The 13,866-nt window shown below is 40.0% G+C and overlaps 1 protein-coding gene across 2 annotated transcripts in view; it reads left to right on the forward strand.

Annotated features, from left to right (window-relative positions):
- The window catches only part of SSH2 (slingshot protein phosphatase 2), a 293,047-nt gene that overhangs the window by 206,746 nt on the left and 72,435 nt on the right, over window positions 1-13,866 (forward strand). For both annotated transcript variants that reach the window (XM_008059339.1, XM_008059340.2), the window contains one exon: window positions 13,709-13,811. In XM_008059339.1, the coding sequence (XP_008057530.1) occupies window positions 13,709-13,811 (103 nt within the window). The remainder of the gene's footprint in view (window positions 1-13,708; window positions 13,812-13,866) is intronic.

Consider the following 13,866-nt stretch of genomic DNA (forward strand, 5'->3'; position numbering starts at 1 on the left):
GTGAGACTCCAACTCAAAAAAAAAAAAAAGACGTGGGGTACAATTCAGGGTTAGGTAAGGCCAGTGAATTTTAAGAAATTGGTTATGCTCAGTGGCTCAGCCTGTAATCCCAGCACTTTGAGAGGCCAAGGCAAGTAGATTGCCTGAGGCTGCACGTTCAAGACCAGCCCAGACAACTTGGTGAGACCTCGTCTCTACAATAAATCAAAAATTAGCCGGGTATGGTAGCGTGTGCCTGTAGTTCCAGCTACTTGGAAGACTGAAGCAGAAAGATCGCCAGAGCCCAGCAGGTTGACGCTGGGGTGGCCAGGAGCGTGCCACTGCTCTCCAGCCTGGGCAACAGAGTGAGACTCCAACTCAAAAAAAAAAAAATTTTTAGAAGTTTTTTCTACTTTACAGAAATCTTTACTAATTTTTATGTTAAAAAATCTATAGTTTTTGTTGGAGTTCTTTTTTATAGCTCCTATGCTTAGAAGGTTATCGTTCCCAAATTACCAAAATATTCACCTATTTTTTTCTAGTTCTTTATAAAATTAACTCAAAAATTATTTTGATATATAATAAAAGGTGAGAATCTAACTTGATTTCTCTCCTAAAATGGCTTGCAAAACATAACACTGTGTTAATTGAACAACTTTTCTTTTGTAAGTATCTAATTTTCCAAATGAAATATTTTCTACTTTATCTTACTTCTTTTCAATGGAAAATAAGGCATTTTAAAAAGTTTGAATGACTGAGTGAGTGTGCCACTGCACTACAGCCTGGGCGACGGAGTGAGACTCCAACTCAAAAAAAAAATTTAAAAAAAGACTTGTAAGGCTGCAATAAAGTAGCAGTGAACTAATTTTTTTTTTTTAAATGAAAAACTCCATGACTTTCTAATATTTAAGAATTCACTTTTAGAATCCTATGGTACACTGGTGAGTAAGCTACAGTGGAATTGAAGTGTTCTTGTCATACAGAACAGGCAAAGAATTTAGAATGTTATAGAAGCCAGAGAGTGAAGTTTTAAACAAAAACAATAAAATGTGAAATTAGGCCTAAATTTTGATCCCTGCTCTACCATTTACTAATTTGTCAGCTTAAGCAGTTACTCCCAAAACCTTTGTTTTCTCACCTATGAAATAGAAAAACTTCTGTTCATAGAGTTGTTGTAGGATAGTGATTGTGAAGCACTACATCATGCCTAACATGGGGAGGGGTGAAGAGGCGGGATACTCAATAAATGGCAGTTACAAAATCCTCTTTAAGTTTATTTCATAGTAACCAGAGCCAGCACCTAACCAACCACTACCACCACCATCACACAATTCCCAAAGAGAACATTTTAACGGACATGCCATTGTAGCAGCTTCCAGGTTTTCACAATAAAAGTTAGTGAAATAATGGTAAAGTTATTGATAATGCAATCCAGTAAGCAGCTGATGTTTTAGGTCTAAGGCTCTGGAAATGGATCTGAACTAGAGAGCCAATTTGAGAATCATGGCAGCCAAACCTCCATGGTGGTCCCCAATGACTGTTGCCTTCCCATTTTTCCATATTTATGTCATTATTTAGTCCTCTCCTACATTAAATAGAGCTGACTTACATAACCAATAGGTTGTTGCAGAATTATAATATGTGTCTTTCAAAGTTAAGTCATAAAAACATTGTTCTTCTGTCTTGTTCTCCCTGAGATCTTATTCTGGGGACATTCAACTGCCATGTTATAAGGACATATAAGCAACCCAGAATAGAAACTTGCATGGCAGAAATCAAAGGTCTCCTATCAGCAGCCATGTAAGTGATGTAACCACCCATCGAAGCTGCTCCTGAATTTCTGACTCTCAGAAACTGTGTGAGTTAATTGTTGTTTTAGACTTCTGAATTTTAAGATAATTTCCTATGCATCTGTAGATAACTCATCAGGAGTTATCAGCATATAGGATACCAATAGCCATGAATGTGATGAAGGCATCCAGAAGAGTGTATATAGAGCAAGAAGGGGACTGATGACAGAATCATAGAGACATCATATGTAAGACATTTGCAAAAGAATAGGAGCCCACAGATGAGTGTGTGAAGGAATCATCAGAAACATAGAAGGAATAATAAAGCTTCAAGAAGGTGGACAGTTGTTATCGATATCAAATGGTCAAGCAAGATAAGGACTGAGGAAATGTTCATTAGCTTTTGTAAGCAGAAGAAAATTCTAGTTGCAGTGCATTATAAAGTGAATTTCAGATGAGGAAGTAGACATTGAGACCCTATACCACCTGCCTTTCCCTACCTCTTAGATCTCATCTTCTATGACTCATCGTTGGTTCGCTGCATTTCAGTGCCCCTGACCTCCCTGTTGTTTCCCAAACCAGCCAGTCACACTTCTTTCTCAGAGCCTTTGCATTTGCTGTTCTCACTACTTTTTTTTTTTTGGTGGGGTCTTGCTATGTTGCCCAAGCTGGACTCAAACTCCTGGGCTCAAGTGATCCTCCCACTTCTTCCTCCAGAGTAGCTGGGATTACAGGTGCATGCCACCTGGTTCTCCCCACTTCCTTTAATGCTCTTTTTCCACACAGCAACATGGCTCCCTCCACTACGTCCTCCAGATCTTTGCTGAAATGTCACCTGATTGGAGAGACTTTCCCTAACCATACAACACAAATATAACAGTAGCACTCCCTATCACTCTTCCTATACTCCATTTTCTTCATATTACTTACTCCCATCTGATGTCTAAAGTGGCAGCCACTGCTTAGATTTAGCCTGGTTTTGCTAGATGGACTTATCTGTTCAAGTTTTCTGATTTTTCAGGAGAAGCTGGATTTTTAAGAACAATTAGTTGACAGTGAATGTTTCAAAGCACTGTAAACATCAAGCAGACTGTCTGGTTTAAGGGCAGTGTGTAGGGTAGGGTTAACTGACAAAGATACTGAACTGGATGTTCAGAAAGATATCAGATGGACTTATTGTCTTAGAAGCTAAGTAGTGGGCAGTGAGGGGGTGGACCTCAAAAAAGAGAAAGTTATTTACTAGTGCACCTCAAATATTAATTGAAGAATAGAATATGATGTTAAGCTAAAGAAAGGGTCTTTGTCTTTGGATCTATCACTTGGGGAATTATTGGCAAATTTAGTGTGGGGAAGAGTTTCAGAGGAGTGGTGAGACAGAAGCAAGCTGACAGTGGATATTAAAAATGACACGCAAGGGAAGAAAATAAGGAGAACAAGAATAGACTTTCTTGGTAATAAAGAGAACTAAGAAGGAAATATAGGGTTAAGTTAAGGTTTTTGTTTTGTTTTAAAGACGTGAGAGACCAGACTTGAGCATGTTTTCAGCCTGAGGAGAAGCATACACTAGACTGACAATTAGGGTAAAAGACACAGGTGAAAGGGTTAACTTTTGACAGCTGGATGCATCATTCTCTCAGACAGGAGAAAGAAGATAAGTCTACAGGTGAAAGTAATTGGAAGAAATCACAGCAGCTATCCTTCATGTTCTTGCTGTTATAGAACGCCAGGTGAACTGTGGAAAGTTGAAGGAAACAGGAGTTGCAATGGGACTTTGGGAGAGTGGGAGGGTTTGGAGGAACAGTGGAAGGGAATTGGGAGGGCTGTCCAGAGGTGTTAAGTGCCCAACTGAATCATTTCAGTGTTGTTGCTGTCATCTCTGATATCCTTGCACTGATACTGTGAATGTGCTGTACTATCCAGAACCATGGTTTTGTATCACCTTCAATGTTAAGCTGTCTTTCTTTCATTTATCCTATCTATATGTGTATTTTTTGAGTCAGAGATTCTACTCTGTTGCCCAGGCTCGTGGAGTGTAAGAGTACAAGTAGCAAGATCACAGCTTACCACAGCCTCAAACTCCTGGTCTCAGGCAATTCTTCCACCTCGCACTCCCAAGTAATTAGGACTAGGGGCATGTACCACCATGCCTGGCTAATTTTTTTATTTCTTGTAGAGGTGAGATCTCACTTTGTTGCCTAGACTGGTCGCAAACTCCTGAGCTCAGGTGATCCTCCCTCCTCAGCCTCTCAAACTGTCAGGATGATAGACGGGAGCCACCGCACCTGAACTTGATTTATTCAGTATATATTTATTGAACATTCATTTAGTGTAGGGCACTGTGCTAGACATTAGAGAGATAACATTAAACAAATAGTTAAAGTTTCTGCTCTCAAAGAGCTTACAGCTCAGATAATAAATAGCACATCGAATAACTTTATCATTTTAAGCTGGGGTATTATGAAGGGAAATGAGGAGCAAAGAGAATAGGCTGTAGGGAAACCAGTTGGGAAACTGGACATGAGATTAGATTGGTTAGGGAAGAAAGAAAAGCCAAAACAAGGTTGATGACCCGGGAAAAATTGAGTTATCAAGGAACTAGGAGTCTCCCTCAGATTGAAGAGGGAGTAAATGCATGAGAGTCACAAGAGAGTGGGCTGTAATTAGAAAGTAAGAGTTTGATTCCTGAAATCAAGTCTATCAAGATCTCACGCCTTCCAGAGGGACTCTGCAAGTTAGAAGCCTAGAAGGAGTGAAGGTCTTTGAAGATCAAGAGGATCAGAAATTTTGGGACAAGACTGTTGAGCATTCACCTATATGAACAGTGGAATTGCTTAAGATTGTAGTAGGAATCCAGGGGAAAAAGAAGATTGAGCAAGATAAGGGTTAAGTAAAAGGTAGTGACAAGGATGTCAGGGAACAGTAACAAAGAATAGAAAATGACCTGAGCCTCAAAAAAGGCTTTGCCAAGGGTAAAAGAGAAATGATCTAAAAGCGGAGTTTGACATTTTGGCCAAATGCTTGAAAGCCTAACTTGCATTCCTTCTGCAGGTGTGTTTCAAATACCTGGGAAGGCATTTGTTGAATTATGCAAATGAAATGATTTTTCAAATGCTGAACAATTATTCCTAGGTTAATCTCCTTTCATTTTGTTTTGTTTTTTCCCCCACTATTTAAAATTTGGTGCCAAGTAATGGTCATGTCTCTTAGTAACTAATACATCCAGCATTGTAAATACTAAGAAAGAACTGTTCAGGTCATTTACTTTTGGTTCCAGACAGCTTTTAAGTTTTTCGGTTTTAAAAGAAAAGTATTTAAAATTAGAGTTTGGGGACACAGGACTGAGAAGTTTTGTTGATTCAGCCTATAAGGAAATTGGGCTCCTTTGAGCTTAGGAGGTTTCTCCTCTCTTTGAAGGGGAGGATCTTCTCAAAAACAAAACGCCCCACCTCAATAGGAAGACTAGGGTCAGCTGTGTGTTGGAAAGTTGCTGGAGTACAATTCCTTTCATGGGCACCTAGGTTTGTTTTGTTTTTGTTTTTGTTTCTGTTGTTGGTGTTGAGGGCATGTTTATTTTTGGATGACTGCTAGAGGCAGTACTGAGGCTGAGCCTGGCTAAGGTGGCTACAAAGGGAGGGAGAAAAGAAGACAGCAGTGGTGTCATGGGAAGGTCTACTCTCTTAAGTCTTAGCTCAAACTCAAAAGTGTTTTATGGCTAGGCTGATCAATGTAAGTTCAGGAGTGGAGGCTACTTGGAGTAATGGGAGAGTGTTCTCAAAGTATTCAGAAATCAAAATTATTTTAGATCTGTGCTGATCTCACAAAACGTACTAGACCCTTCTAAAGGTTCTCTAACTCTGATCTTTTAAACCCAAACCAAAAGCTAAAAGCTTTAAATCCCTGAAAAAAAGGGGGTCAAGTGAGTGTGTGGCCAGACAGTGCCTAAAAAGAAATGCTTCTGGTCTCAGAGGAGACTGAAGAAGAACCAAGGACTGGTCAGGCACCCATTTCTTTTTTTCATGTAGGTCTTTTTTTTTTTTGCCTTCCCTTGTAAGCCTGGTGGTCTTCCTAACATTCTGTTTTCTACACTTAGTTTTTGATACTGTTTTAAAGCATAGTTAAATCTCCAATAAATATACTAAAGGAAAAAGAAACAACTTTAAATGACAGTGTGAAAGTATTTGCCTCGCTGGGCATGGTGGCTCAAACCTATAATGCCAGTAATTTGAGAGGCCAAGGCAAGAGGATTGCCTGAGCCCAGGGGTTCGAGACCAGCCCGGGCAACTTGGCAAGACCTCGTCTCCACAACAACAACAACAAAAAAATCAACCGGGCATGGTAGCACATGCCTATAGTTCCGGCTACTTGGAAGGTTAAGGTGAAAGGATCACCTGAGCCCAGCGGATCAAGGCTGCAGTGACCGTGAACATGCCACTGCACTCCATCCTGGGTGACCAAGTGAGACTCCAACTCAAAAAAAAAAAAAAATTGCCTCATAGTAATATATTTAAATCTTTTCCCTTTCAGACCTGAACTTTGTCTTCAGGATGCCATAAAAAATAGAACAAACATCACACCAAGCTTTGTAGTGAAATCCTGCCTTTGTTCTCTTTAGATGAACTGACCAGATGTGTTTTTAACTGTTGCTTCAGGCTATTATTTAGCAATTTGTCCTGTTGTAGTATTTAAGGGGTTATCTAACACAAGATAAAGGGTTAAAGTGCCATCCTGCCCGTCAGGTGACATGAGAGTTTAGTCCTAGCTCTACTGCTGATTAGCTGTGTGATTTGGGGCAAATCATTAAATTCTCTGGGCTTCAGTTGATACATCAGATTCTCTGTTGAAAGCTCAGAAATGAATTTTTTTTTTGAGTTGGAGTCTAACTCTGTCACCCAGGCTGGAGTACAGTGGCATGCTCACGGCCACCGCAGCCTCAACCTGCTAGGTTCAGGTGATCCTTCCACCTCAGCCTTTCAAATAGCTGGAACTACAGGTATGCGCCACCATGCCCAACTAATTTTTTTGATTTTATTGTAGAGATGGGGTCTCACCAAGTTGCCCAGGCTGGTCTCAAACCCATGGACTCAGGCAGTCCTCTCACCTCAGCCTCCCAACTGCTGAGATTATAGGCATAAGCCACCATGCCCAGCCTCAGAAATGAATTTTAACTATCATAAGCAAAATATTTGTCAGAAAGATGCCACCCCCCGCCAGGGGACCAAACTTAGAGAACAGGCTAGGGATATTCAGAGAAGGCCAGGAAGTGGGAGGAGATTGGCCTATACCTCAACACTCTCCTAATAGTGAATTTTACCTTTCCACACTATCCCTACTTCTATGGGTCACTTACCTACGATTCAGAGTTCCCGGGAAAATTTTTAACTGATCAGATATAAGCCACATTCCAGCTTCCTACAAATCCCTTGCAGTTCTAGAATTGGAGGCTGCCAAGATCACATTGGGGTGGTTTCCTCAAAAAGAGACAAGTGATATTGAAAATGAGAGATCTGTTGCTAGACAGCTCAAACCACCAAATGTCAAACCAGATATGTCCCTTCTGTAAAAATTGGAGGGTTGAATTATATGACCAGTTATAAAGTTATTGATCCGAAATTATATTTCTGTTGAACATTTCTAAGATGCACATGGTTGAGGCAAATGGAAAAATCAGATTTTATCAGTAAATGAACATTCTAAATAAACAGAACAAAAGTATTTTTTGTTTTGCCTTCCATTTATGGTCTCTAGGGAAAAGACCAGGAAGGTTAGTTCTGACTGGAATTTGTCTCTCAGTCGAACAAACATAGCCCCCCCTTTGATTATAGGAAATAGGAAAAACAAATAGCTGCACCTGAGTGTAGTTGTACTAGACATTAAGCAACAGAGTTTAAGTGGAATATTAGCTGGTACTAAAATAGTTTGATGGTTATGGTTTTTTGTTTGTTTGTTTTTGAGTTGGAGTCTCACTATGTTGCCTGGGCTGGAGTATGGTGGCACGCTCATGGCCACTGCAGCCCCGACCTGCTGAGCTCAGATGATCCTTTCGCCTCAGCCTTCCAAGTAGCTGAAACTACAGGCACGCGCCACCACACTTGGCTAATTTTTTGATTCATTGTAGAGATGAGATCTGGCTAAGTTGCCCAGGCTGGTCTTGAACCCAGGCAATACTCTCCTTCCGCCCCACCCCCACCCCCACCCTCTCAAAGTGCTGGAATTATAGGCATGAACCACCGTGCACGGCCCAGTTGTTGTTAATGATTAAGAACCAGAGTCCTAAACTCTTCGTTGCTTTGCCAGTAATTGGTCTACTTATGTGCCCTGGCCCCTGCTTGTCTGCTAAGGAAAGAAATAATCCTGCTGCCTGCATTCATAGGCATATGTCTGGGAGTTACTGTGCTGAGGGTGGGGATTCCAGGTATGGGTGACCATTCTAACATTGTCCTTTGAATGTTTGGCCATGTGGGTTGGAGGTGGGGAATGTCTAATTACAGAGAACAGTATGATATTTGAGTTTGGATTTTCTCCTGTTGCAGTCTAAATTTTTTTGGAGTACTGAATCAAACTCTCTTTACTACCTAGAAGTGTGCTTTTGACTTTTGCAATCAGGCTTCAAATCAAGTCACAGTGATTTTTTTTTTCCTGTTTTGGGGGTTTTGCCAGATTTTTTCATTAAGCACTAGTATTGATAGCTATGTAATCCCTTGGCCTCTGGACTGATATTTGAAACTTTTTATTATGAAATTCTCTTGCTATATGTTATGGTCACACTAATTGGGGACATGAGTGCCTTTTCACCTAGTAGGATTGACAGAAGCTGTCCTAGCACTTTGAATCTGAAAATTAAACAACTAAGCCGAGAAAGCTTATCAGGAGAGGAAGAGTATTGGGAGGATGGAACGTATTTGAAAGTTTCCCCTAGATGAGTATTCTCCAAGACAAAAGAATACTTGAATTTACTTGAATTTAACATAAATGCCAACCAACTTACCTTATGCAGTAATAATAATATATTGCATGTAGTAATTTACCTACAAGTTTTGGCTTCAGGCAGAAAGACCAAAAAGTAAGAGCTTGGCACTATAAATATGAAAATCTTCTTCCTTCCATATTAAAAATACAACATCTACTTTCTGCAGGTTGATTTCTCATAGTAAATGATCTATTTCTTCTTGCTTGTGTTGTGTGTAAGCAGTAGAATTTCTATCCAACTGACATTCAGCAATTTGGCCAGGTGTGTTGTTGCTTTGTTTTGCTTCTTTGACTTTCCTGCTGGTCATGGATGATCACCCTTCGCACATTCCTCAAAGATTATTCCAAACTCAGAACAGTTAAGTATTTTCTTCCCTTGGTTGACCTTTTCCTTCATACTTTGCCAGAAAAGAAGCTACCAGTTAACAAATGTCATGTTTTAGGAAGTGTTTTTGATCAGAAGGGATTAGGACAGAGTGCAAGTCCAAATATATTTAAAGCAGAGTGTTCTTTCCTCCATTTTTGAGACCAAAATGCTACCATCATTCCTAACAGAAATCACAATTCTTTACTATCCAGCTGGATTAATCTTTCAGCCAGATGTTCTTCATTCCCCCTCAGTATAATTTTTCTGTTTATGACCCTGTTGAGGAGGTGGGGGGAAGAATGAGAAGAGTTGAAATCTGGATAGATTTCAGTCCTTTTCTGTCACTCCTGTACTCTACTTTTAAATTCTATTCTGTTGAAAAGCTTTGTAGAGAAGACATTGTATTCCATCTGCCATAAACTATACCATAAAATTAGAGCAACATAGTGGAGAATGATTCAGAGTAAGAACTTTCAAGTCAGATATTGTTTTGAATCCTTGCTCTGAGGCTAGTATAAGCTGTCTGCTCTTAGGCAAATAACTTATGATCTCTGAGCCCCTCAATCACTTACATGTAAATTGTGAGTAAAAGAGGATTGATTTGCCATCCAGAGTGACTCCCTGGGAGCATTTGTGGTACCTCGTACTGGTCTCCTGACCCAGTGGGTCTACTGTGCATTTTGTTCCATCAGAAAAGTTCATTGAGATTTGGGTAAATGGTTCAAATAGAATAACCTTTTTTACCTTTTTCCCTTATACCATATGTGAGTTTAATTCCTGGTCTTTTATTTTATAATCAGGAATTTTTGGATTCCAGGCAGCTTTGAATTAATCAAGGGCCCTTATCTGCCTTGCCAACTCTCACCTTGTAAAAGCACTGCATACATTTTAAAGAACACCTTTAGATATGCTTTAAAGCATAAACAACAAATGTGTGGGAACAATATTACAAACTCCAGAAACCAGGAAGTTAGTTCTTAAAACTGTTTGTCAAAGAGAAACTACCTCTGTCTCACAGAAGGAATGACTGAAGTCTGCTCAGTTGTTTTAAGCTGTAGAGAACTGCTTTGTTTACTGAAAACAACAGTGTCCAAAACTGTTACTTTGCCTGGCGATAAGTAGAATATTTAACCTTTGTTTTAAAAAATATTTTCACTTAGTAAACAGGCTATCGCTGTTTTGGCAGAAGTGTGAATTTCATTTCCTGTCTGTGGTGTACTCCACTCATCCTGTCACTCTGACATTTTGTTTTAGGTTGTTCCCGTAATGTGAGTGAAACAGAGTGACCCACAGCAGGGTGACATGTGCACACCACAGATGTAACAAAAGACGAAGCTTGTGCAACAAACCACAAGAGAGCAATGCTTTATTTAAAGATGAAAACAAAACAAAATCAAGGCAACCCCTCCCAGCCAGCATGCAGATTTTTATTTTAAAGTCTGTTAATCTGCCACATATATTGAGGTCTACTATGATTATTTTTTACATGTGAGATTACAATTTCTGCAGTGATGGGACAGACATGACAATGTGGGAAACATCCTGGGATTAATTCATTTGTCTTTTTTTTTTGAGTTGGAGTCTCACTGTCACCCAGGCTGGACTGCAGGACTCAGGTGATCCTTCCACCTCAGCCTTCCAGCTGGAATCATAGGCATGTGCCACCACATCCAACTATTTTTTTGATTTATTGTGGAGATGAGGTCTCACCAAGTTACCTAGATTGGTCTCAAACCTTTATACTCAGGCAATCCTCTTGTCTCCACCTCCCAGCGTGCTGGGATTACAGACATGAGCCACCGCACACAACTAATTCATTTATCCATCACATCTTTTGAGCACCTAATAAATATGTATCTTGCACTATTTCCAGTGCTAAGGATACAGCAATGGGGAAAATAAAGTTTTTGCTATCATGGAGCTTGTATTCTACTTTAGGGAGATAATCACAATCAAGTATACAAATGATTACACATTTTAGTTTATGACACATTCTGAAGGAAACAAAACAGAATGACAGGATAGTATATGAGAGGTATGGGGGAGGGGCAGTGATATTGGAGCTGAGAGTTAAATAGTAACAGGCCAGGAGAAAAGTGTTCCAAGTAGAGAACAAAAAGCACAAAGACCCTGAGAAGAAGGCCTGAAATATTGGAGAAATAGGAAGAAGGACTAGATGATAGTAAAAAAGTGGGAGACGTTGTAAGAGCAGAGGAGTAGCATCTTTGCTACAGGATGTTACCGGGCCTTGAAAACCTAGCTAAAGACTGGTCTTTTATTTTTAAGTGCAAAGGGAAGCCTTTGGAGGGGTTTAAGCAGAAAAGTGACACAATATGATCTACATGTATTTTAAATGTAGCTGTTTGGTGAGTCAGATGTGGTTGCAGACACACCTGTTAAGAGGCCTTTTGCTGATATAATGTTTGGGATTTGTTTCACTTTCAGGGCAAGGTAAAGGGGATGAGGATGTAGAAGAAACAAAATTGGCCATGAATTAAAGCTGAAATATTATGGGAATATGGAAGTTTATCATATTATTCTCATGTATTTTTGTATATGTGTGAAACTTTTTGTAATGAAAGACTTTAAGGTCAGGCACGATGACTCATGCCTATAATCCCAGTACTTTGGGAGGCCAGGCCAGAAGATTGCTTGAGCCTAGGAGTTTGAGACCAGCCCAGGCAACATAGCGAGACCCTGACTCTACAAATAAAATTTTTTAAATTACCTGGGCGTGGTGACACATACCTATAGTCCCAGCTACTTAGGCTGAGATGAGAGGATCACTTGAGCCCAGAAGATTGAGGCTACAGGGAGTTGTGATCATGCTACTGTATAGCAGCCTGGGCAACAGAGCAAGAACCCATCTCAAAAAGGGAGGGGAGGGGGGCTTTAAAAAAAAAAACAACAAAACTTTTAAGACGGTAGCCCAAGTGAGAAATGATGGTACCATGGACCACTGTTATAATAATGGGGTTAAATGGACAGATTCAAGATATATTTGAAAGTAAAATTCATAGAACTTGCTGATGGATTAGATATATATTGTAGAAGGGAGAGAAACCAAAGATGACTATTATGTATTTTGCCAGTTGGGAGGATGAGGCTAGGGATCCGGATACTCAGGAGTTTAGTTTTGCAGAGTAAATTTTTTTTTTTTTTTTTAGTTGGAGTCTCACTGTAGCCCAGGCTGGAATGCAGTGGCAACTTGCTGGGCTCAAGTGATCCTTCCGCCTCAGCCTTCCCAGTAGCTGGAACTACAGGCATGTACCACCACGCCCGGCTAGCATTGTAAATTTAAGATGCAGATTAGATTTCCAAGTGGAAACAGTGATTAAGCAGGGTTATTTGCAATACATTAGCTTACCCTTAATAGCAGTACCATACTCACAAGCAAACTTGGGACTCTCCATTGTGGGGTTTAGGTTTTTTTTTTTTTTTGAGTTGGAGCCTCACTCTGTCACCCAGGCTGGCCACCCCAGCGTCAACCTGCTGGGCTCAGGCGATCCTTCTGCCTCAACCTTCCAATTAGAAGTACAGGCATGTGCTACCACGCCCAGCTAATATTTTTATTTATTGTAGAGATGAGGTCTCACCAAGTTGCCCAGGCTGTTCTCGAACCTGTGGGCTCAGGCAATTCTCTCACCACAGCCTCCCAAAGGGCTGGAATTACAGGCTTGAGCCACTGCACCCAGCCCTTCCATTGTGTGTTTCTAAACTTTGCCATCAGTGACTTAAAAGTTCTATCCTTTTCAGATTCTGTAGGTAACATTTAAGGTGGTTTTTTTTCCAGTTTATTAGCCTATTGATAGGAAATAATGTAGGTGTATTTTCTGGAGGATTTTGGTAGACACCCACTAGTAATTGTATTTTGAATAGCCTCTGTCCCAAGCAGTAATTCTCCGCTTTTATTAATACCCTCATAAATGACAATCTCCAGTTAAACACACTTCCTATGTACTACTTTTCAATGCATGTGGGGATGCAAGTTGTTGAGAGTAAAATTTTGAGCTAACACTGTAGTGTGGTGTGTGTATATTCTAAATGCAAATCTTTTTGCAAACATTGGATCTATTGTTAGTAACTAAGTAGTATTAACTTGCTTCACATCTTATCAGGACACTATTGAAACACCATTATCGCTATCTTTAGATCTGCTAGTAATAACTAACATTTGGTAAGGGCTTGTTACTATGTGCCAGACACCACCTTGGGAAACTATAGTCTCATTGGCTCTTCACAACAACTTCATTTAATTATCCCTGTTTAGAGAAAAGGAAGTTTAGGCCCCACAAAGGTTCACTCAGATGGGAAGTAGCAGAATCAGGTTTCAAACTCAGGGAGTCTGGCTCCAGAGCCTCCATTCTTAACTGCTACTGTGTAATATATATAGACTATTGTAAGTTTTGTTTCTGAAAAATTGTCTAGAATAGACAGGATTGTGTTGTGTGAGTGACTAACCGGAATCTCTTTTGACTTTGTTTTTACTTCATCCCATGAAGTTGGGACCTTGGGAAGGAAGAGTGAATAATACTGAACTGATTCTCCATCCTACTCTGATATCATTCCCTAAGGAATTTATTTTCTTTTGACTTTTTCCTTGTAGCATCAGCGAGAGCTTTCTAACTGTCAAAGGTGCTGCCCTTTTTCTACCACGGGGAAATGGCTCATCCACACCAAGAATCAGCCACAGACGCAACAGCATGCAGGTAAAGTTGCAAATACACTATTCCTTTCTTTTTTTTTTTTTTTTTTGAGTTGGAG

Source organism: Carlito syrichta, unplaced genomic scaffold, assembly GCF_000164805.1.
Source record: "Carlito syrichta isolate Samal-C Ts95f unplaced genomic scaffold, Tarsius_syrichta-2.0.1 Scaffold304000, whole genome shotgun sequence".
Taxonomy (NCBI): domain Eukaryota; kingdom Metazoa; phylum Chordata; class Mammalia; order Primates; family Tarsiidae; genus Carlito; species Carlito syrichta.